Genomic DNA, 26,430 nt, shown 5'->3' with positions numbered 1-26,430 from the left:
CATGTGCATGTCCATTTTCATCATGATACAATCCAATATGGCTGCCTGGCAGCCATTTTGTTTGCGAATTTTCCATGTCCAAAGCTATGACTCAGACATGCTTGAACAGATCTCATTCAAAGTTGGTATTAGGACAGTGTTCTATGACATACATGTGCATATCCATTTTCGTTGTGATATGATCCAATATGGCTGCCTGGCAGCCATTTTATTTGCAAATTTTCCATGTCCAAAGCCATAACTCTGACATGCTTGAACAGCCTCCCCCCCCCCCCCCCCATACCCGACCCATCCTTTATTGTTGAATGGTTTATTCCATCATGTTATCTTGAAGAGTAGGCATGTCCCATGTCCAACGAGGAGACACAACATGAGTAGGCATGTTCCATGTCAAGCAGACACAACATTTGTCTACATCATACTTACATCTGTATGATTTAGGTTCACAAGTGTTGTTGTGTGATCAGAGTAGTGATATCAAGAAAATGACAACATAAACTGCCAGTTCCTTAAAACCCAATCATAGCAGGGACTATGTCATTCTCAATGACTTGTTTTCTCATTGATTGCTATTTGCTCATTGCTGTCAGTGCTATCCTGGTCCACCACAACATGTAATGTGAAGTTTTACAGAATGTTGTAGCATAGCACTCACCATAGAAAGAGTTTTAACACTTTCACCACCAATGGCCTCATGGGATTGTTTGTTGTCCACCAGCTCCCTCACTAACATAGGGCGAGAGTGAGTGTGGTGTAATCAGATTGATATAAAAATACTTACAGTTGCTCATTTTTGAAAAACAAGGTATCATTTCAATGGAAAATAAATTGTCTACATCATACTTACAAATACATAAAGTCAAATGCCACACACACAACCGAAATATAAGTACTAATAAAATATTAATAAAACAAACATGAGTTGTTTATTCATTGACATATGATCACAAATAAACACAATATTTATGTTACAAACAAAATTCAAAATACTAACATTTAACAAAACTTCTGTATACTGGTTAAATGGTCAAAATTGGGGAAAATTTGGCAGAAAATGTAATTTTCAGTCGTATTAAATTTGAATGAAAATAATTAACGGCTCACTAATCCATTTATGATGCTACAGTCAGTCCCCACCAGCAGTGGAAATGTACTAAAATATCTGAATTCGTCGCCTCAAGACCTGAAAAGTGAGCTTCTGTAAATATACAACATGTATTTCAATATTTGACAAGAAGCCAAAAAATTATCTTAATATTTATTCTCTAAATCTGTAAAAAATGACCATAAATCGATAGTATCAGTGCAAAGATTGAATGAGCAAAGTGGCACTATTTGCTGTCATGCATGGCATCAATGGAAATATGCAGCTAGCCATTTGAACATACCCCACGGTAATATGATCATTTCACAGACTTGCATACAACTAAGATGATTGACAGAGGATTATGCAAAATATACGCAGTGCCAAATTCACGCATGCTCAGATCACACACGAATCACTAGCACTGTAACCATATGGAGTAAAAGGGGAGATATCTCCATGACGGTACCATGAAGGAAAGAAAACGATGTGTGTATCCCGGGCGTAACTTTATTTCTCTTCTAGTAGTGACGTCGCAACGTTAATAACGTCAAAAATATCGTGTATAACGCATATGATCGAACGAGTAAAACCTCTCAAAGAATAACGATATTTGACCATACGTTTCCGAAATTCACTGGTGACTGAGTTTCGTACCGTCTCAAGATTTACTGCTCACGTCCTAATATCTGATTCTTGTACTTTGAAAACTGTTGATATTTTGCTGGTCACGGTCAAATGTAAGCTGACACATTTAAATCACGTACTCCAAAATCCTGTGAATTAGTAACTGTCTAGTTTCAGAACCTTCCGGCGCAACACAGAGTCAGTGCATACTCGCTGTGAAAATCATTACGTACAGTACACTGTACACACGTCAGGTTTTCGGTCGGTCGATCAATCATTACAGACATTTGAACACACCAAAATCTTTAGATAGATGACAATTTTTTTATTGTGGTTTATATATTGGGCCGTGTTTTGACTGAATCAGGAAATCTCGGTTCAAAATAAACTTCACAAGTAGCGTACGCCCCTAACAATCACCAACGCACGGCAATCAAGCTTGCTTTAATTTGTGCTTCCGGAATACTTCCATAATATCTCGCATCTCTGATTTCGAGTTGGTTTTAAAATGTCTTTGATTTTCCTATTATTTTCCTTCCGTGTTCTTACAAAATGTCGGTTAAGGTTGTTTTATGATTGACTAGACTTGTCCTATTTCCAGAAAACAGTCAATGTTCACATGCATGTACTCCTCCGAGTTATACTGAATGGCGAGTATCACCCGAGCTATGTATATCAATTTTCAAAACAAACCTGTAACAATCGAGTCTAGTTATGTTTATCCATCTGTCTACGATATCAGTCGATTTGTCTGATACGCAGTGAAGTGCCAATACATATTGAAAGTTATTTTTAATCGAAAGACTTAGCCATTTTCAGATGCCAACATGAGCAATGCATCAGACAATCAAACGCGAAAGACACCACAACTAACTAAAAGAAAACGCTTTACATGTAATTTGTAGCAAGCTAACTGTGTGGAAAGATTTTGGGTTCATTGTAACAGCCAAATTCAGCATGACTTCTGTAACAAGGCAAATATTTCCCCTTTTGCATTTAATGGAGTGTGTCCGTACAGACGTAAGCAGACACTAATTTTTTGACTAAATTTATGTGGCAATGTGTAAAATCACTTAGGTTACCCCTTTCATCGCACATTTGAAGCTTCAGACAATATTTTGAACGAAATAGTAACATGGTGATTCCGCCTTGGTTTAGAAAGTGGCCATGCTACTACATCTAGTTATGAAATTTCCCGTGTTTGACGCTCGAAACTGAGCAAAATTTAACGTAATGCAGTTATTCCGAAATTCAAAACGAAATATTTGTATCGGGAAGTGCTTCTGGGAAAAGTGAAGTTTAGACACACTATAGATAGCACCGTGGATCTGCCGCCGGACAGAGTAACATCATAATAACATTGGACTTGACTTTGGCCACGCCTCTGATTACTAATTAATGAGATGACGTCAATAAACTGGGCTTCTGCGCCATTTACAATGTGATCTTGTGTATCACATTCCAGTCGAACGACCTCGATTTGCCGTGTTTCTACGATGCTACACTTGTATTAATCAAAACAACAATTAGAATAACTGAAGACTCGTTTTATCCACTGCTTGGTGATATTTTTATTGCATGACACGCCGGGAAATCTTCTGCAAGTCAAATTTTATGCTGTATTTCGAAAATCGGCATTTTCTCCGTTTACATTTGCAAGCCCCCAGACAAAGTTCTAAAGTCTCGATGTCGACAGTACTTCCTCGCAATCAATTGAATTTTTTGCTGGTGCTTTCTTATGTATTGTTCTTACAAATTGTGTCTCAGAATTTGTAAGTTCGCTCTATTACGTGTGAAATTGACGATTAAGTGAGAAAAATCTGTCAATAAGCTTCCCATTATAATTTGTCAACTTTCGAGGCATGTTGTAAAAGAACGACAGATGGCAGAAAAAAAGTGAGACACAGTTTTGTTATGTGTCAAGTGAACATTCTAAAACATCAAAGAAATGGAAAATCGGGTGACAGGTGGCCTCTTCCGGGGCATTTATATTGGCGCCTTGAGATAATCAAGACACCTCTATTCATACCTTAAACAAACTCTCACTTTCAGTCAAAGACAATAGAAAATACAATAGCATTTAAGAGGAGAGAAAAACCTTTCTCAAAATATATGGGTTGATGGTGTAAACTTTATTCATTGTTGGGAAACAATAACTTGTAAATATGTCACCCTTAAAATCTTCCCTTTGTGCATCTTCACCTTAAGTGGTTTAATTGGGTCAATTTTTCCCCAATTTTCTGACATTGGTTGGCTTTGTTCTAGACTGTTCAAAGTATTCGGGTTGCTTGTATTGAAAGGTGCGTATATCAAAATATATATCCATAAGTTTCTGTCCAGATCTGAATTTTATATTTTGAGAAACCAAACGAACTTGAGAACCATGGAAATTCACCTCATTGTGGCGTGCATTGCGAAATTCTTGAACTGAATGTTACATAATGGGTATATTGCCGTTAACGAGAATCAAAGTATAGAGCGGGATCATGCTTACCATAAAGTATGTAAACTTTCTGATGCATACTAGCGATGTTATGACGGTTTGTTCATTGTTTGCCTTGGAAACGAGTGTACATATCTCGGGTATGTAGGGGATTGCAAAGTCGGAGTGTTGAAAGTCTAGTCAAGCTTTCCTGTATTGAGAATAGGTATTGGATATTTGAATAACTTTTTCGACAACTAACTTTCACTAGGACTTCAAAAATCACAGATATAGAGCTAAAATTCATTATGTTCAAATGATACCAATAAGCAATCCATACATTTGTTCTGTATGCATGGGTAAATTTGAATAATTTGATTTCAAAAGCCATTACACCTGTTCCACTACATGTACATACATAGATTGATATCACAAAGTACTTTCAGATTTCTATAGTTTGGCACACCTTTTTGCCAATTCAGGGGTACATCATGTAAGGAAGAGATGTATTACTGGGTGAAAGTCTGTGTGTATGTATGTCTTTGTGTGTGTCTGTTTGTGTCGTTTTCTCCAAAATGACTGGCTCAATTCAAACGAAATTTGGCATAAGTGTTTCATTGGGTAATGGCAAGAACTGATTAGGTTTTGATAAAAATCCTATGAAAATTAATGAGCAATTTGTGTAATTATTCGATCTATAGTCTGGTCGCACATGCGCTTCGCTTCGAAAGTGCACCACCAACATCGATGTAAGGTGAACCAGGAAGCTATGGTACGGATACACGTTGTTGTTCTTTCTACACTGAGAAATACTGTTTTCAGGGGTTTCATGTGTTTGTATTGATATTTTCGTTGAATCTGAAGATTATTACATCATCTGTAAGCTTTATTACAAAAATATACAGTCACGATCGTCTGCTCACTTCACACCTTTCACGCATGTATGTGATTTGGAACAGATGGTGGGTCTGTCAATCTTGATCGAAACAAGAATGTATACACTTTACCCATGGCAATAATACCTTATCACTTCCAGAGATCGCGGTAGCTTTTTAGTCCCCGCGGACGAAGTCCGGAACGGGGACTTATGGATTGGGTTCCGTCTGTCCGTCCGTCTGTGCGTCCATCCGTGCGTCCGTCCGTCCGTCCGTCCGTCCGTCCACAGCTGTTTCTTGGGGATGCCTGGACCAATTTTTTTCAAACTTGGTACAGGGGCAACATACTATGGCATACATATGCACGTCAATTTGTTTTATGATACGATCCAATATGGCCGCCTAGCAACCATTTTGTTTGCGAATTTTTCCTGTCTAAAGCCATAACTCAGACATGCTTTAACAGATCTCATTCAAAGTTGGTATTAGGACAGTGTTCTATGACATACATGTGCATATTCATTGTTGTCATGATACGATCCAATATGGCCGCCTAACAGCCATTTTGTTTGTGAATTTTCATGTCCAAAGCCATAACTCAGACATGCTTGAACAGATCTCATTTAAAGTTGGTATTAGGACAGTGTTCTATGACATACATGTGCATATCCATTTTCATAGTGATACGATCCAATATGGCTGCCTGGTAGCCATTTTGTTTGCGAATTTTCATGTCCAAAGTCATAACTCAGACATGCTTGAACAGATCTCATTCAAAGTTGGTATTAGGACAGTGTTCTATCACATACATGTGCATATCCATTTTCGTCGTGATATGATCCAATATGGATGCCTGCCAGCCATTTTGTTTGTGAATTTTCCATGTCGAAAGCTATAACTCAGACATGCTTAAACAGATCTCATTCAAAGTTGGTATTAGGACAGTGTTCTATGACATACATGTGCATATCCATTTTCGTTGTGATACGATCCAATATGGCTGCCTGGCAGCCATTTTGTTTGCGAATTTTCAAGGTGGGACGTACGTACACATGCAGAGTGTGAATGAAAACACTGACGGAAATACGCATTGTGGAAGACATTGACAACTTTCCCAAGTCTTTTTCTCATCCTCCCTATTATTATTAGTACGTAAAACGCTGTCAATGATCAACGTTATGCCGATGCTTGACACTTTGATTATTGTGGCTAAACCGTGCAAAAGGGAGAAAGTGGTCGTTTGAAAAACACGATTCACAATTATTGCATCTGTTTTGTGTACTGTTGTGATTTTCTTTGCCCAATTATCACTCCACAGGGCATTTGCGAGTTCAATTGTTCAATAGTACAGGAATCGATATATATTCAAGAAGTCTGCGATTTATTCACGAAACGTTGCGATCTTCCTTGTAACGTTCGCCGACTGATTTTCGTCCCTTATTCTCAAATTTACAACAATACAAAAGAAAGAAAGGAAAAAACCAAGCTAGATTTATTAGATTATCTGTTGAGTGTTTGTAATTCAAATTAAATACACCGACGTACACGTCGGTACGGCCGCTGTGCTTCGGTCGCGGCTTTGATTTCGTGTATTCCTTGTCGCCCACTGGGGTGAACGGCAGCATGTTGAATGGAGTTATGTTGAAACGAAGATCAGGGCCCTGAAAAGGGCTGACAGGGAAAATATTCCCTGTACCTTGACTACCTTCTGATCTTCATTGAGAATTAGACAAGAGATGTAAGTAAGACATGTTGTTTGATCGAAAGCTATCGAAATACAAATGGGTAACTCTTTGGAGACACATCCGTAAAGCCGCGTCTTTCCGATTAGTGATCGACAGACAATAGATGTTTATGTACAAACTTTGGCTCATGAATATGCTTGAATAGATCTCAATCAAAGTTGGTATTAGGACAGTGTTCTATGATATACATGTGCATATCCATTTTCGTCATGATACAATCCGATATGGCTACCTGGCAGCGAATTTGTTGGTGCAGTTTTCATGTCCAAAGCCATAACTCAGACATACTTGAACAGGTCCCCCCCCCCATACCTGACCCATCCTTTATTGTTGAATGGTTTATTCCATCACATCATCTTGAAGAGTAGGCATGTCCCATGTCCAAGGAGGAGACACAACATGAGTAGGCATGTTCCATGTCAAACGAGCAGACACAAAATATCTAAGTCTGTTTGATTTAGGTTCACAAGTGGTGTTGGGTGATCAGAGTAGTGATATCAAGAAAATGACAACATAAACTGCCAATTCCTTAAAACCCAATGATAGCGGGGGTTATGTCATTGTCAATGACTTGTTTAGGCTGTGTAAATGCAACATAGGTTAGTTTGTTTAGGCTGTGCAAATCCAAGGATTCGCATAGGTTAGTTTGTTTGTTAAGGATAAAAGGATAAGTTGTTCTGATTGGATGGTTTGTTTAGATTGAAATGATGTTACTAGATAATTTAATGCTTCTGTTTTATTTACCAGGTGTCAGAAATAAAAGAGATTTTGTTGACAGGATTTTATCAACCCACTGATGCCTTGGTCAAATTTATACAAGAGACTTCAAAGCAATTTAAAGTGCCAATCAGGTGAGTCATTTTTGTGTGTAAGACCAGCCAAATCTACAAGATTTTATTTTGTTGTCTTAGAAACCAAGAAAATGTGTAGATAGGTTAAGATTTTGAGGGCTTTCTTAGTACCACACATACATGTGTATGAATTCTTTTTGGTAAAAAAAAAACTTGAAACTTTGATTTGATTTGAATTTATTAGGTATTATATTATACCAGTATATTGATGGTGCAAATCAAGAGATCTGATTGGTCAAGATAACAAACTAACACATCTAAAATAGTGATAATGTACAGATAGCACGACTGTGCCCCTGAATGAGAATAGCTGGTATTTTTGATCACTGTCATCTGCATCCATCACTGCCATCTAATCTGTACCATTGATCCCCTGCACAACAATAAGTCTTCCAAGAATGCTAATTTCTATTGCAATCAATCAACTTACCTGATGCATAACAATTAGGCTATATTTGCATACTCATAACCCCACTAGGCAAGAATTCTTGGTCTCGCGATAGACGAGGCACCCTCTTGCTGATACTACCAATACTAGCAAGTTCTTATTTGCCTAGTGTTGCACACACATCGCTACACTCATACTCTGATAAAGTTCTTCGAACATTTTATGGTGCTACCCTTGCAGGTATTTCCGTTCTTTCCTGTCCCATATGAGACTTCTAAGGAGGACAGTACTGTTCGTCCCTTCTATGTCCATACAGTTCAGGACAAGTCACAATTGCCTCCAAGACTGCCTATTGAAGGTGAGTTGGTTAAAACATGGCAGAGTATGGAGAAATGATTACCTCATATCTCTAGATACAGAAAGTCTACTGACAGTGATTTCAGATTGTTAGATAAAGACTTTGATGAGTTCTCTAGATCTCCCAGTGTGGGACCATTGATTCACACTAAAATAAAGTCTGATCAGATGCTTCACCTAAGAAGGTTGCAGACAAAGCAGAGACAGGTATAACAGCACTAGACGGAGCACTTCGTGTAAAATTACGCTGTTTGTCACATTCTCTTATCATGACGGCTTTTATTAACAAAGCAATGACAGCAGGCTCTGGTATTTCTGACCAAGCGCTGCAAGGCAGTGTCGATTTCTTAACTCACACCATTATGTCAGCTGCAGATCAAAATATCCGGGCTATTGCACTGGCTACTCATGCTAGACGGGAGATATTTTTAGACCAGATGTCTTTTCCCACTCCTGTTACAAGACAACGCTTAGTCAAGCTTCCTACATGTATACGTGGTGATAAGTTGTTTAATGGTCAATTTTCTCAGATTCTACATCAAGAAGCAGAATCTGCACGTGATGTGAGAGATTTCAGAGATTTCTGAACTAACCATGAACACTGGTACAAACAAACGCAAAACAGTTCTGTCCAAGCCCAAGGGTAACCAACCCCAAAAGCTTCTACGAGTTCACTATGATAATAGTAAGACTGACAACAGAGGACAGAACAAGCAGTCCAACTCTAATAGGTCTAAATGCTGGCTACCCATTGGTGGGAAAAAGGACCAGCAGTGACGTAGCCAACTACTCTTCTCAAAAGGGAGGGGAGGAAGTACTCATGGTTACACTCCCCCTTCCTCACATTCCTGTAGGGGGCAGGTTGGTCCACTTTTACACTGAATGGCAGTCAATCACCCAAAACAAGTGGGTATTGAGTGTGATAGCCTCGGGTAACCATCTGGAGTTTACAAGCAGACCACCCGTAACTTATGGTCCAATTTACACTGCACCCCCCGGGAATGTGGGGAAGAGGGAGGCTCTACTAATAGAGATAAACTCTTTGTTAGAAAAAGGAGCCATAGAACAGGTTCCCTTTCCACTGAGGTTTCCAGGTTTCTACAGTACCGTTTTCCTTGTCCCAAAAAAGACAGGAGGATGGAGACCTCTCAATGGTTTCATATGAAAGGAACATTTCAAGATGGAAACCATTCAGTCAGTTCTTGCCAATTTAAAAGTCAATGACTGGGCCTTCTCACTGGATCTGAAGGATGCCTACCTTCACATCCCTATCCATGTAAAAGATCGCCCCTTTCTTCGGTTCACGTTCCTAGGGTACGTTTACCAATTCAGGTGCCTTCCTTTTAGCCTGGCATCATCCCCTTGAGTCTTTACCAAGGTAACAGCAGTAATAGGGGAATACCTTCACAGTCACAGTATCCACATACACATGTACTTAGACAACTGGTTTGACAAGACAGTCTTCTCAAAACCAATTGGTGAGAGACCGTCAAGTGGTTCTACAAACAGCGGTACGATTGGGCTGGATCCCAAACTGGGGGAAATCCGACCTACAACCTTCCCAGACCCTCATTTACATAGGGGCTTCACTGAATCTGGTAAAAGGCATAGCAATGCCAACACAGGAAAGGTTCCAAAGTCTCAAAACATTGATATAACTTTTACTGACAAGGAACTAATTTCCGGCAGTAGAGTTTCTTCGATTACTCGGTTTGATGGCATCAACTGATCCCTCATGCCAGGTTGTACATAAGACCAATTCAGTTATACCTCCTCTCACAATGGCGTCTTATTGTTCATCCGATAGAAAAACTGATCCAAATGGACCCAATACTTATCGACACACTCAGGTGGTGGGTAGTACCAGACAACTTTTTCAAGGGAGTTCCCTTATATCATCCACCCCAGAGAGCACTCTGTTAACAGACGAATCAGTCCAGGGGTGGGGGCCCACTACGGAGACTTGATCGCGTCAGGAAAGTGGACCTCAACAACAAAAGCACATAAACTGGTTGGAGTTAATGGCAGTGTGAAATGCCCTGAAGGCCTTTATAAACCACATTATACAACAAAGGATACTGATATGATCCGACAATGCAACGGTAGTATCATACATAAATCGTTGGGGGGGGGGGGGGGGGGGGGGGACTCATTCCCCATCACTCTGCATGCTAGTGTGGGAAATTAGTCACTGGTGCATGAGCAAGGGTATAACCCTCAGAGCAGCTCATATTCCAGGGAAAAAGAATCTGATCGCAGATGCCCTATCCAGAAACTGCATGATCCCTACAGAGTGGACTTTGAACAGAACAGTGGTGAAGGAGGTCTTCATGAGACTGGGCAGACCACTCATAGACCTTTTTGCTACAGTAGCAAACACTCAACTACCAGTAGTCTATGTTCCGCTCCCAGACCCAAGAGCGGAAGCAGTAGATGCTCTATCAATTTCATGGAAGCACCTATACGGGTATGCCTTCCCACCAGTACCTCTAATCCCTCGAGCACTTCAAAAGATAAGCTCAGAGGAAACAACCATAATCTTGATTTCACCAAATTGGCCAAGAAGGTCATGGTTTCCAAAACTACTAGACCTTCTAATAGACCTACCATTCAGATTTTAAAAAAAGGTGCTGCAGATAATATTTCCAATTACAGGCCCATTTAAGTTTTACCAGTTCTATCGAAACTTTTAGAAAGACATGTACATACTCACTTTTATAACTTTTTATGTTCATATAACCTTTTATCCATCAAACAATCGGGGTTCAGAAAGTTACATTCTTGTCTAACAGCCTTAACCCTTTCACCACCGATTCCCGCTACAGCGGGAACGCTCTAGGGCGCCCACCGATTCCCGCTACAGTGGGAACGCCAAAGTTTATTCACCTACTCCGCCGTAATACCATTCAACGGCAGCTATTGCTGCAAAACATGCTGCCATAACTAGTTCCACACATGCGTATTAGCCTTGTTTATCTAGCCTGCCATTTTGAACACATGGAAGTGAATGGTTTTTAAGTACGATCCAAATGACGAGCGATCATAATTTTTTTGTGCGTTTTCCGCTAGCAAAATCGAATTTCAACATGGCGGAAGTAATTAACGGCTCTCCTAACTATTATTATTATTATTATTATTAATGGTTTATTAAAATTGTTCGTAGCAGTCAGAGACTGAATTGCGACAACTTCACATAACTGATAAATTTAAAATATAGCAAACATTAAAACCTTTACATTTCATGTTGAGACAGAAACAAAATAACTTTACACAGTTACAACTAACAAAAGGGCACGGCAACGGACACACACGAAGACACTAACCACTGAACCATTTAAAATGCTTCTAACAAGTGTGTTTGTCATCATTCCATAGTTTAATCATGTAAGGAATTGCACTTTTAGCATATCTCTGTGTACGTATCCTAGGTAGAGATAGTTGCCGAGAATTACGTAATTCAAGGCCGATTTCATCGCTACGTTCCTTAGTAAGCCAGTCACTGTGTAATCTAGACTTTTTGAGTGATTTCGCAAAGTTTAAACATATATTATCGCGTCTCTGTTTTATATCTACAATTTTACATGTCTCAAGTGCCTGATGATATGATACATAGGCCATACCCAATATTATTCTACAAGCCCTTTTCTGAATACGTTCTCCTACGATGTAAATTTGTCAACTGTCCAAAGAAATTTCCACAGAATTTCACCAGAAATACATCGTTGAATACATGCAGTTGGTCGTGGGTACGGTACAAGTGTCAGAAGTACCGCTAAGTTAGAGTGATCTCCCAACGGGGAATTTACGGGTGTCGTAGTGAAAGTCGGCAAAATGCGTAATTTGTTGAGTCAGACTGGTAACCTACATCCATACTATGGCTGTGGGGCCAATTTTTATCGATATAAAGAATTATTTTGGTCATATTTCTTTGTGGCAATGTTCAATAATGAATAATACTCACACAAGTTCAATTTATACTGGTCAGTGGTGGGTAGATTACGCACGATCTGACGATTTTCCGATCGAATTTTTAGCGTGGTTTTTTTCGGGTAAAATTCAAATTTCAACATGGCCGCAGTCAAATTGTCTCCCCTAACATCGTTTAAGATGTAAATAACGGCTCTGTTCGTGAAAATTTGTATTTAATTTCGACTTGGATGGCATTATTGACTACTAGTAGGTGGCTGTGGAAACTCGGTGTAGTCTGTGAAATGATGATATTACTGTGGCGTACGTTCAAATGGCTAGCTGCATATTTCCGTTGATCGGTATATGCATGACGGCAAATAGTGCCACTTTGCTCATTCGATTTTGGCGCCGATACTATCGATTTATGGTCAATTTTTTACAGATTTAGAGAATAAATTTTTTACATTTTCTGCCAAATTTTCCCCAATTTTGACCATTTAACCAGTATACATTTTGTAGGAACATAAATGTTAGTATTTTGAATTTTATTTGTAACATAAATATTGTGTTTATTTGTGATATGTCAATGAATAAACAACTCATGTTTGTTTTATTAATATTTTATTACTTTTAATCCATGTTTCGGTTGTGTGTGTGGCATTTGACTTTATGTATTTGCAAGTATGATGTAGACAATTTATTTTCCATTGAAATGATACCTTGTTTTTCAAAAATGAGCAACTGTAAGTATTTTTACATCAATTTGATTACACCACACTCACTCTCACCCTATGTTAGTGAGGGAGCTGGTGGAGAACAAACAATCCCATGAGGCCATTGGTGGTGAAAGTGTTAACAAATATCACCAATTCCTGGTACCATGCAATCGACAGGGGTAATTTAATTGGTGTTTTACTTGTTGATTTCAGAAAAGCATTTGATCTTGTTGATCATAATATCCTGCTTCAGAAATTGCAAGTTTATGGCTGTTCTAAGATAACAATGGAATTCTTTGAATCCTACCTTAGCAACAGATGTCAATCTGTTTCTTTTAATGGCAAACTGAGTGATTCCTATCCAGTAACCACAGGTGTACCTCAGGGATCCATTTTAGGACCCCTTATGTTTTTACTATTCATAAGCGACCTTCCTCTCGCTTCTCAATATACTGATACATGTACATGTATGCTGATGATACAGCAGCACAGGTGATAAGCCCTGACACTCAAGTTATTGAAACCAAATTGAACAATGAAATGATTTCTATTATAAATTGGTGTGACAATAACAAAATGTGTATAAACTCTCAAAAAACTAAAGTTATGCTCATTGGAACCTCACAAAGAAAGTCTAAACAAAACAGAAATGTTACAATAATGTGTGGCAATGACAAGCTCCAATGTGTACCATATGATAAATTACTGGGCATAACCATTGATGACCAACTCAGCTGGGAAAAACAGATCAGTTCTTTGAACTTTGAACAACAGACTGGCATTTTTTAACTGTTTTATCTTGCCACATTTTAATTACTGTTCAACGGTGTGGGGAAACTGCTCCAGCACTCTTTTAAATTGAATGAAAGACTACAAAAACATGTTGCAAGAACACTCACGGATTCTGACTATAATGCACCTAGTGCACCCTTATATAATTGTCTTAAGTGGCTTACTTTTAGTCAGAGAGTTGCCTATAATCAGTCAGTTTTAATGTACAAAGTTTTAAATAATCTAGCTCCGGAATATCTCAATATTTTCAGATATGTTGAGAATGTACATAGTTACCATACAAGGTCATCTTCCAGGAATGATTTGTACATACCTAAACACACCACACAAATTTTTAAGAGAAGTTTTGTTTTTAATGGAACCAAAATCTGTAATGGTCTTCCAAATGACCTTAGAACATCTTGTAGTCTGAGCTCTTTTAAACGTAAATGCAAATTTCACTTTTTACATAATGTGTAAATAATTCCCAATTGTCTATTTGTGTCAGCTGTTTTTGTCCATGTTTTTATTTGTCATGTTTAATTGTATTTAGTCCCCGCGGACGAAGTCCGGAACGGGGACTTATGGATTGGGTTCCGTCTGTCCATCCGTCCGTGCGTCCGTGCGTGCGTGCGTCCGTCCGTCCGTCCGTCCGTCCGTCCGTCCGTCCGCAGCCGTTTCTTGGAGATGCCTGGACCGATTTTTTTCAAACTTGGTACAGGGGCAACATACTATGGCATACATATGCACGTCAATTTGTTTTATGATACGATCCAATATGGCCGCCTAGCAACCATTTTGTTTGCGAATTTTCCCTGTCTAAAGCCATAACTCAGACATGCTTTAACAGATCTCATTCAAAGTTGGTATTAGGACAGTGTTCTATGACATACATGTGCATATTCATTGTTGTCATGATACGATCCAATATGGCCGCCTAACAGCCATTTTGTTTGTGAATTTTCATGTCCAAAGCCATAACTCAGACATGCTTGAACAGATCTCATTTAAAGTTGGTATTAGGACAGTGTTCTATGACATACATGTGCATATCCATTTTCATAGTGATACGATCCAATATGGCTGCCTGGTAGCCATTTTGTTTGCGAATTTTCATGTCCAAAGTCATAACTCAGACATGCTTGAACAGATCTCATTCAAAGTTGGTATTAGGACAGTGTTCTATGACATACATGTGTATATCCATTTTCGTCGTGATACGATCCAATATGGATGCCTGCCAGCCATTTTGTTTGTGAATTTTCCATGTCGAAAGCTATAACTCAGACATGCTTAAACAGATCTCATTCAAAGTTGGTATTAGGACAGTGTTCTATGACATACATGTGCATATCCATTTTCGTTGTGATACGATCCAATATGGCTGCCTGACAGCCATTTTGTTTGCGAATTTTCCATGTCCAAAGCCATTACTAAGACATGCTTGAACAGATCTCATTCAAAGTTGGTATTAGGACAGCGTTCTATGACATACATGTGCATATCCATTTTCGTCGTGATACGATCCAATATGGCTGCCTGGCAGCCATTTTGTTTGTGAATTTCCCATGTCCAAAGCCATAACTCAGACTCCATTTTCATCGTGATATGATCCCCCATACCCTACCAATCCTTTATTGTTGGAGGCATATTCCATGTCCAACAAGCACACACAACATGTCTAAGTCTGTTTGCTTTAGGTTCCCAAATGTTGTTGCATGATCAGAGTAGTGATAATTCCTTAAAACCCAATTATAGCGGGGACTATGTCATTCTTAATGACTTGTTTACATATGTTCTGGCATTTTCCTGTGATATTTTAATGTTCACTAATATTTTAATGTATATATTGTAAATATTTTTAAGATACTCGACATCGTGTGAGAAGAGCCTTTGGCTCAACAATTTATCGAGTTTAAATAAAGTCAAATAATAATAATAATAATAATTACCAGGGAGGGAGGATCTTCTGTCTCAATCCAAATCGACAGTTTATCATCCAGATCCAAGTGTAACCCAACTGGTTGTGTGGAAATTATCCAGCAACAATGGCTTGAGAAGGGCCTTTCACAAAAAGCTGCAAAATATACAAGTGGGGCTAGAAGACAAAGCACCAGACAATCCTATGATAAAAAAATCAGGACTTTTTATAGTTGGTGCCATAAACAATCTGTTAATCCCAGCAATCCAAGTATAGGACAGATTGCTGATTTCTTAGTTTTCCTTTTTGAGGACAGATCTCTTCAAGTCAGAACTATAAGCTCTTATTTATCAGCACTCTCAGCAGTGTTACCAGAGATACAGGGTGTCAAAATAGGTAGTCACCCTGCATTTTCTGCTCTTATCAAGGGCTTCTTTGTTCAGAGGCCTATTAAACGGCATCTTCTCCCTCCGTGGCACCTTCCCCTGGTCTTAGACAGCCTCAGGGGCAGCCCTTTTGAACCTATTCACTCATGCTCTCTTAAATTCCTAACATGGAAGACTGTTTTTCTACTAGCAGTGGTGACAGGTCGTAGACGAAGTGAGTTGCATGCTTTATCCATTGATCCCAATCATATCCGCTGGGAACCAAATGGGGTCAGATTAATACCTCACCTGCAGTTCCTGGCTAAGAATGAGTCCTTAAACCATCCAGGCACAGCTTTCTTTGTCCCAAAGCTCAAGGCCTTTTCATCAGACTCTGAGGATAAGTTCTTATGTCCTTACGGAGCATTAAAATGCTATATTAAGACAACTGCTAAACTGAGAGGTAATCACAGTCAGTTGTTTCTCGCTTACAAATCTAATGCCCATAATCCAGCACATCCAAGCTCTATCTCTCGCTGGATAAAAGGGACTATTTTCTATGCCTATAACAACCAGGACAGTACAAGTCGTCAGTTACACAGGATTACTGCACATGATACAAGAGCGTTAGCATCATCCTGGACATTGTTTAATGGTGTTAGCACTGATGACATCATGAAAGCTGCATTCTGGGCATCACCAACTACTTTCATCAGCTATTACCTGAAAGATGTTGGCATGGATTAAGCTGCCTTTGGTTTATCGAGCCTAAGCTCAAGAAGCAAAAGAACTTAACTAGATGTTGAGTGAAAGTTCCTTTTGTCTTTGTAATTATATACAACCCACCTCCACAGATACCTTTGTATTATGTTAATAGCCTAATTGTTATGCATCAGGTAAGTTGATTGATTGCAATAGAATAAGAATTTCCCCAAAAGGAAACATTTTTCTATAAGATCAGTCTACTTACCTGATGCAGTACCCACCCTCCTCCCCACTCGTTGTGAAATACAATTGTATTTAAGGATGGGCAGGCAATTATAAACTGGCTAGTATTGGTAGTATCGGCGAGAGGGCGGCCTCGTCTATCGCGAGACCAAGAATTCTTGCCTAGTGGGGTTATGAGTATGCAAATATAGCCTAATTGTTATGCATCAGGTAAGTAGATTGATCTTATAGAAAAATTTTTCCTTTGGGGAAACTCTTAATTTTCCCTAGTTGGGGGAAATGAATAAGATATCCAAAGCCCTAGAATTAGCTGAAGTTTAGTCAAAACCATCTCCTTAGAGCAACTCAGCATAAGCCTACAGCATCGTTCGTGTTCTTCGCCCTATTTAAAATGCAGACACTGGGTGAGGCAGATCCAGGGGCAGATCATGTACATAAATCCGTCACAAAACAAATCTTACTTCAGCTCATTCACAAATGAACTTACTGTACCAACTGTACAAACTAAACAAAACTTCATATTTACACTGCATAGTGTTAAACTATTCATCATTTACAGATAAATTTAGTGAAGTTGTCCTTGACTTCATATCGTGAGATCATCCCCGTAGTGGATGGAATCACTATTGAAATTCAACAGATATTCAGGTTCTGGGGCCGATATATACCTACACTTTATTTCAATTCCAAAGTGTAGTTTGTTTTACCGTTTTTAGCATAACTGATCCGATAAGGTTCAGTAGCGCTATAGGTATGGCAAAGTGTCTGTGTGTGTGTGAACAACTTAAAGTCAAAAACTGCTGGACCGATTGCTTTGATATTTGGTGGTTATGTTACTTCTAGTTGGGAAATTGTTCAAATGAAAATGATTGCATCAGAGATGTGACTTTTGGGTCAAGAAATGTGATTTTTGGTCAAAAAACTTAAACTCCAAAAATACTGGGCAGATTGGCATGAAATTTGGTGGGAACATTCTTAGGGGTGAGTAAATTAAAATTTGTTCATGACATGATGATTCCCTTGGTAATATGCAAATTATGGCTAAAATTGTGTCTTTTTGGTCAAAAACCTATAATTTCAAAACTACTCAGCAGATTGGGCCAAAATTTAATACATTAAGCATATAATGATCTCATCAGTAATATGCAAATTAGGTGTACCACTGTGGGGTCGGTGCAGTGGGAACTCTGCTCCGGTAAATTGATTGGGGAACCTGTTAACAGCCTGTGCGTTCATTTTGACATGGGTGATGAATGCATACATGTAAACCCTCATGTAAACGTCGGAAATGTTACGTCTATAAAATAAAGTATGTACTTTTCTGACAAAAATCCCAGTGGGTAGGACGAAAATCCCAGAGTGTAACTTACTATAGAGCCATAGAACACAACTTGCCCTATCGTCAGAATTTGTCGTACAGTGTGTAACAAATTCCATATTTCTGCATTTTTAAATCAAATATGTTCATTATATATTCATGATTTTGACTGTCCCAAACAAGCAAATTTTACAAGGCAATAACTTTCGCTCGATTTTCAAGCTGTTTCCGCAGAAATTGTCAGCTTCCGGTTGAAAATAACGTTATCGGACCTTTGACCCTTACCAATGACGCGGTGCTGTTTAAACAACAAAACACTGATTGTACCCGAAGAGGGACTTCGGTAGCTTTCGGTGTAATGTTGAAAGGGTAGCCAGTCATAACGGCCCGTGACCATAACGGCCCGTGGTCAAAACGGCCCGTTTTTTGAACACCCGGTGGTCAAAACGGCCCGTTTTGGAAATCACGTAGTCAAAACGGCCCGTAGTCAAAACGGCCCTGAACCAAAACGACCTGTGGTCATAAAGTCCCGTTTTGGAACAACAAACAAGCACATAACTCACGGTCGTCATTGTCTCTCAGTCCAGAGCTAGCTGTTGTAGATGGTCTCCCCCTTTCCCTTGAACTACCGTTGTCAAAATGGCAAGCACATAACTTACGATCGTTCAGTGTCTCTCAGTCTGGAGCTAACTGTTGGAGCATGCTATCCGACAACATAATAAGCCACACTGGTATGCAATTGATTGAAACCATACTGCTATACGAACGCATTACGATGTACGCAATCTCCAAATTAATAAAGTTTTATTAAACATTGTAGATGGTGTGTTTGTATGGGTGTATGTATTATCGAGTCACGGTGAAAGACGCTGTATACAGTCATCTTATGAAGGGAAATATACATTTTTAGCAATGTTACATTCCTAGAAAGAATACTGATGTTTCTGTGATGTAAATAGCAGATTGAATTACGACATACCGTATACCGTCATATGGAAGAATTGAAGCTACGTATGTTGATGTGAGTCCACCCACGTGGAATATGTTTACAGTTACACATCGTTGTATGTACATGTACTACAAAATATACCAATGCATGCTAAGTCAGTCATTTTCTAAATCCTCCAAAATAATATAGATTAAAAAAATGAAATTATTCAGTTGTCCCCCCCCCCCTATTTTGAACTAAATCCCCAAAAATTTTATGCAAGGGAGGGGGGGGGGGGGGCAATCAGTATAAGGTACTTTAATCTGGCGTATTATCATTCGTATGTAGCCTGCACAACTTCAAATTTATTGTGAGGGAACCTGCCAGCTGTTGTCCCATGGGAGTTACATGAATTGTGATTAAAAGTATACCTTGTCAATCATTTATTAGCTTAGGTATCATACTGCCTTATCATTGGTATGAATATTATACAAATGCTAACTTGTTGCCAAGTAGACCTCTGTAGTAGACCGACTACTTTTGCGACAGTCCCAAGAGAATTACGTGAATAAATTACGTGCCTACCACAAGCTTTAAACTTTTCAAACTAAATTGAAAACAATGAGAAGTATAAACCCCTTTCATGCCCTAATGAACACCAGCTTCAGACTGATTTTGAGTACGGGATGTTCACAAAACGGGCCGTTTTGACTACAGGATGATACAGGTTTTGACTAGGGGTGTTCCGAAAACGGGCCGTTTTGACCACCGGGTGTTCCAAAACGGTCCGTTTTGACCACAGGCCATTTTGGTAAAAGGGCGTTATGGTCACGGGCCGTTATGGTCACGGGCCGTTATGACTGGCATTCGATGCAATAGAGAATACACTATGTGTATGACTTGTGCTTGCTGAATGTCTTTCTTAGCAATCCGTATATATCTAGTATAGCAGTTCGATGACCACCTGCCAAGATTCTGTATCATGTGATCTTCGATTCCGAACAGCTGATGTAGCTGCTCCAATACGAAATGAGTGTCCATAGAATTTGGACACGTCCAGTCCGATTGTACTTAGTATGTGGCGTAAGTAGCCAATGAATTGTCCTCGAGTGAGAATTCCCTTATCTTGATAAAAAAATAGAGGTGATAAGTTTGTTGTACCTTGACGGCGGCGAAGAAGTAGTAACTGTTTCATATAGCTCAGTGTGTTTAGCGCTGGAATTTTGAAAATATGGATCGGTGTCCCATTGCCAAATGGGTCAGTTTTTGACCTCCGCAATATGACTGTATAATGGGAATTATCCTGCGACCACACAATGTTGCACAGTCATATTACAGATGATGTATCTACTGTGTTCCTGACTGTAAATTCTCCACAGCGTAGGAAACCGAAGAAGGCCATCTGACATGCACATAGCAGAAGCAGATCAACGTTGAATGAGAAGACCTTGTTCTGTAGTGCAGAAGTGATACTACATAAGATATTGTATGTGATTGGAAAACGTTTTTCAGTGTTTGTTCCTGTAATTGCTTGACTTCGTTTTACCCCCTTCAATATGTACTCCAACCTCTCTGAATTGGCAAAGGGGTTAGTATGTCCTTTCCCGTAAGTAATGGAAACGTATCCCTGCTAGGTACAGCTTAATAGTATTGTATTTCAAGTTGAGATATTGATGACAGAATGTAACAAAACGTATAAGTATAGTCTCAGATAGGGGTAGAAGTGTGCCTGGTCGAGTGATGACACCACACATAGCGCTGAATTGGATTAATCATGTCAAAATGCAGTCTGATATGCTTTGGCCGTCTGGCTGCTAATAGCATACATCCACAATTTGTTTACCTGCAGGTCTATATCTTGAATAGGTCCTCTGGTGGCAGGATTTGGTGGGGTAGCATGTCTGCTGTAGGCAGCAATCTGTGGAACTTCTGTATCTGAAAACGAGATAATGCATCAGCAATGTCATTACGTACGCCGGGGATATGCTGTGCTTGTACTGTAAAGCCATGGAGTGCTGTGCACCAGGTTAATTTGCGCATAAGTTTCATTATTATCTTCACTTTGGATCATCCTTTGCTGATTATTTCGACAGCACTCATTTTGTTGCAATAGAATAAAATCCGTCGGCTTGTCCATGTGTGACCCCATAGAACAATTGCCATCATGATGGGATAGAGTTCCCGAAAAGCCATTGATAACTTGTCGCCATCTGAAATAAGGTTGTCGGGAAAACTACCTTGGAACCACTTATTGCCGTAGTAACCCCCAAAGGCTTTATCAGTCGCATCCGTGTAGAGATGCATATCCTCTGCATGTGAATGGTTGTCGTCTAAGAAAAAGGAGATGCAGTTCCACTGTGAAAGGAATTTCAACCACTTATGTATATCAAGTCTGCACTCCTGATGATGAAGTTCTTTAACTGTAGTAGATAGGGAAATAAGATATGACACGAAAGTCCGTCCTGGGCGTATGATGCGACTGGCGAAATTTAGGTGGCCTAACAAGCTCAGCAGTTCTCGTTTTGTGCATGATTTTCTTTTGAGAAATGATCTGAAAATTTCGCAGATTCGATTCACTTTTTCTTTCAGCAGTCTGGCTTCCATTTTGTCAGATTCTAGTATAATTCCCAGGTATTCAAGGCATGTACAAGGGCCTACTGTTTTGTGTGGTGCCGTTGGGATGCAGAGAGTATTGAACATTAATGACAGCAAACCCAATCATAGCGAGGACTATGTCATTCTCAATGACTTGTTGAACTGAAAGCCTGCAACATAATGTACAAACTAAACAAGTTGTTGTTGTAGTCACTACAAGAAATATTTTTTTTGGGGGGGTTATGCCTTCCACGGAGACTTGTTTATTCAACTGCATTGTTTTAAATAAGTTTGAGACCACTTGTATCTCTGACTAAGAATGGAGTCATACCAACCAAATACTGTATATCTGACACCAAACTACATGATTTGAATTAGTTGTATATCTATAAGGATCTTGCAAGATACCTACATTACACGGAACAAGTCAAACTTTATAATTTCTCTAGCTCTCAAGGTACCTACATTATGTGCACATGGAATAAGTCAAACTTTCTACATAATTTATCTAGCTCTCAAGGTACCTACATTATGTGCACATAGAATAAGTCAAACTTTATAATTTCTCTAGCTCTCAAGGTACCTACATTATGTGCACATGGAATAAGTCAAACTTTCTACATAATTTATCTAGCTCTCAAGATACGTGTACATACACACAAAAATAATGTTTCATTTCTTCGCTATATGTTTGACATGCAATATTCTAAATCTGTCTTAAGAAATATGAAAACATCGCATATGTCAGATGGGCTGCCAGACAGTGTCCAACAGCTTTTATATATGCGAAGGATTCCACAGAGTTGTCAAATTTTTAGCATGTTGTTGATGCCATTTTAATGTTGTAATTGTAATGTATGATTGTAATGTATCATGTTTTTTTTTCATTTTTGGTTTCTCTGCTTGTGAAGGTTTTAATATTAATAAATAAATTAATTAAAACAATAAATTATGTGCTGCAAATCAAACTTTTCTCAAAATTTATCTAGCTCTCAAGATACCTACATAATGTGGAACAAGTCAAACTTTCTACAAAATTTCGCTAGCTCTCAAGGTATCTGTGGAGTCATGATGGACGTATGGTTTGTGTTGGAATCTGCAGGTTGCAGGTTCGAGCCCCATTGCTGCCATTTGTTTCTGAGTGGCTAAAATCCCTAGGCAAGATTTGAACCACGACTGTACCTTAGTCCACCCATCTGTATAATTAGGGACCTGGTAGGATAGAGATTGTAATGTGAATGCTTTAATCCTATGTGCTTATGCAGGCTGCAATGGATTGTACTTGTATGCTCCCCAGGGAGTTCACATTTCTGTGTTTTTCTCTGTAGGTATCTTCAAGAATACACCTCCTTAGGAACTGCTGGGGGTCTTTATCATTTCCGAGATCAGATTCTAAGTGGTAACCCAAAGAGTTTCTTTGTCTTCAATGTTGATGTTTGTTGTGACTTTCCTCTAGAGGAGATGTTGGAATTCCATAACTCTGTTCCAGCCAATGTCAAGTTTACAATGTTAGCAACACAAGTGAGTAGGTTTAATATTTACAAGTTTACAATGTTAGCAACACAATTCAAGTAAGTAAGTTTGATATCTACAAGTTTACAATGTTAGCAACACAAGTGAGTAGGTTTAATATTTACAAGTTTACAATGTTAGCAACACAATTCAAGTAAGTAAGTTTGATATCTACAAGTTTACAATGTTAGTAACACAAGTGAGTAGGTTTGATATCTACAAGTTTACAATGTTAGTAACACAAGTACGTAAGTTTGATATCTACAAGTTTACAATGTTATTGTTAGTAACACAAGTGAGTAAGTTTGATATTTACAAGTTTACAATGTTAGTAACACAAGTAAGTAGGTTTGATATTTACAAGCTTAAGTTTACAATGTTAGTAACACAAGTGAGTAGGTTTGATCTACAAGTTTACAATGTTAGCAACACAAGTGAGTAGGTTTGATATCTACAAGTTTACAATGTTAGCAACACAAGTGAGTAGGTTTGATATCTACAAGTTTACAATGTTAGTAACACAAGTGAGTAAGTTTGATATCTACAAGTTTACAATGTTAGCAACACAAGTGAGTAGGTTTGATCTACAAGTTTACAATGTTAGCAACACAAGTGAGTAGGTTTGATATCTACAAGTTTACAATGTTAGCAACACAAGTGAGTAGGTTTGATATCTACAAGTTTACAATGTTAGTAACACAAGTAAGTAGGTTTGATATCTACAAGTTTACAATGTTAGTAACACAAGTAAGTAGGTTTGATATCAACAAGTTTACAATGTTAGCAACACAAGTGAGTAGGTTTGATACCTACAAGTTTACAATGTTAGTAACACAAGTGAGTAGGTATGATACCTACAAGTTTACAATGTTAGCAACACAAGTGAGTAGGTTTGATATCTACAAGTTTACAATGTTAGTAACACAAGTGAGTAAGTTTGATATCTACAAGTTTACAATGTTAGCAACACAAGTGAGTAGGTTTGATATCTACAAGTTTACAATGTTAGTAACACAAGTAAGTAGGTTTGATATCTACAAGTTTACAATGTTAGTAACACAAGTGAGTAGGTTTGATATCTACAAGTTTACAATGTTAGCAACACAAGTGAGTAGGTTTGATATCAACAAGTTTACAATGTTAGTAACACAAGTGAGTAGGTTTGATATCTACAAGTTTACAATGTTATTGTTAGTAACACAAGTAAGTAGGTTTGATATCAACAAGTTTACAATGTTAGCAACACAAGTGAGTAGGTTTGATATCTACAAGTTTACAATGTTAGTAACTCAAGTGAGTAGGTTTGATATTTACAAGCTTAAGTTTACAATGTTAGTAACACAAGTGAGTAGGTTTGATCTACAAGTTTACAGTGTTAGCAACACAAGTGAGTAGGTTTGATATCTACAAGTTTACAATGTTAGCAACACAAGTAAGTAGGTTTGATATCAACAAGTTTACAATGTTAGCAACACAAGTGAGTAGGTTTGATATCAACAAGTTTACAATGTTAGCAACACAAGTGAGTAGGTTTGATATGTACAAGTTTACAATGTTAATAACACAAGTGAGTAGGTTTGATATCTACAAGTTTACAATGTTAATTAAAAATTTATTTAATTTTAGTTTAGGGACGACATCGAAATCAAAAGCATCGTAATTACGCGTCGCTACGAGTAAAGACTAGTAACTACTAGTAGTTACGATGTACTACGGTGAATATTCATAAGTCTCAACGCATATTCATGTACTTTAGGTTGTAGACAATAAAAAGTAAACACCTATTGTCCGTTATTCATGAGCCCAAACTACGACCATTTACGCGTAGTCTTCATCGTGAAAAAAATAACGAAACAAAAAGATTTTCTTTCCTGTGCGCAAATCAGTTTCACGCTTACTTTTTCGATGCCTTCTAAGTTCTATGGCATTCGTACAGTCGGCTAGTAAGTCAACTAAGTGTTTCAGATATATTCAGATGTTTACCTAATATGTCTTGCCTAAAAATACCTTGAAGAAGAATTTTTATTCGAAACGTCGGATTTTACATCTATTTATTCGGACTGCCTCACAAGTTCCTTATGCACTTCTCGGCTGGTCAACAAACATGTCGACCATTTTCGTGTGGCTGCTGAACGGTGCATTGATCGTGTTAGATTCTAGTCGCAGGATTCGTCAGTCGAAATCGAACATTGTCCACAAAAACAAATTAAAAATTAAAGCTTGTCTCGCATTAATATATCGTTTGATTTGATTGATTTAGAAGTCACCTAAAAACGTTTTGTTTCTTCAAAATTTTGAGGAAAAACGTCATTTATATAACGAAATTTCGGGCTACGAATAACTGAATACGTTCATCACTTGCGTCTCTATGTTTATATATCTACCGACATCATGCATCACGCCACGTGTTGCCGAACATTGCGATTTCTCAACTCAACCCCATCATTTAGGAATGTTACTGTACTGAGAAACATAAAAAATTAGTTGTTGTTTTAGAATATATAAAACAAATCCCGTTATTCGATGATATAAAAGTCAAAACTGCACTTCCGCAACCCGGAAATTCAACAGCATTTCTTGGCCCTACCATGGCCGCCAAGCGTGAGCTTGTAAGTTGTACTGTTAGTTTGTACTGAATATTGAAACTTTGATTTCGTGCATATCTTATTGTTTTTTTTAATGAATATCGCCCATGAACTTGCACTCATAAAAACATGTGCAGTACTAGTTTCATCAGCACATTACTGGCTGAGTACGTGGTTTTCTTTGACGATCGAAAATTATGACAAACTACGATCAACTACGATAGAAGACGATGTCATCATTGGAAACATGGAAGGTGAGAATCACTATCTATTGTGTGTTGGCGATAAAAAATTACGTGTATCTACGCGTAAAGACGACATCGTTAAGGGAAACAAAGAAATGTAAACTTATTATCTATTGTCAGTTATTCATGAACCTGAACACCTCATTATCTCCCGTTTCTCGTAGTACATCGTAGCTACTAGTAGTTACTAGTCTTTACTCGTAGCGACGCGTAATTACGATGCTTTTGATTTCGATGACGCCCCTTATACAGTCTAGTTCAAGCTGCG

The 26,430-nt window shown here is 38.5% G+C and overlaps 1 protein-coding gene across 4 annotated transcripts in view; it reads left to right on the top strand.

The window, feature by feature from the left end:
• The window catches only part of LOC144434765 (mannose-1-phosphate guanylyltransferase regulatory subunit alpha-A-like), a 162,097-nt gene that overhangs the window by 47,710 nt on the left and 87,957 nt on the right, over nt 1-26,430 (top strand). For all 4 annotated transcript variants that reach the window (XM_078123249.1, XM_078123248.1, XM_078123246.1 and 1 more), the window contains exons 3-4: nt 7,501-7,604; nt 23,149-23,341. In XM_078123249.1, coding sequence (XP_077979375.1) covers nt 7,501-7,604; nt 23,149-23,341 — 297 coding nt within the window. The remainder of the gene's footprint in view (nt 1-7,500; nt 7,605-23,148; nt 23,342-26,430) is intronic.

The sequence above is a fragment of the Glandiceps talaboti genome, chromosome 5, assembly GCF_964340395.1.
Source record: "Glandiceps talaboti chromosome 5, keGlaTala1.1, whole genome shotgun sequence".
NCBI classification, from domain to species: domain Eukaryota; kingdom Metazoa; phylum Hemichordata; class Enteropneusta; family Spengelidae; genus Glandiceps; species Glandiceps talaboti.
This window is presented reverse-complemented; position numbering and strand designations above follow the sequence as displayed.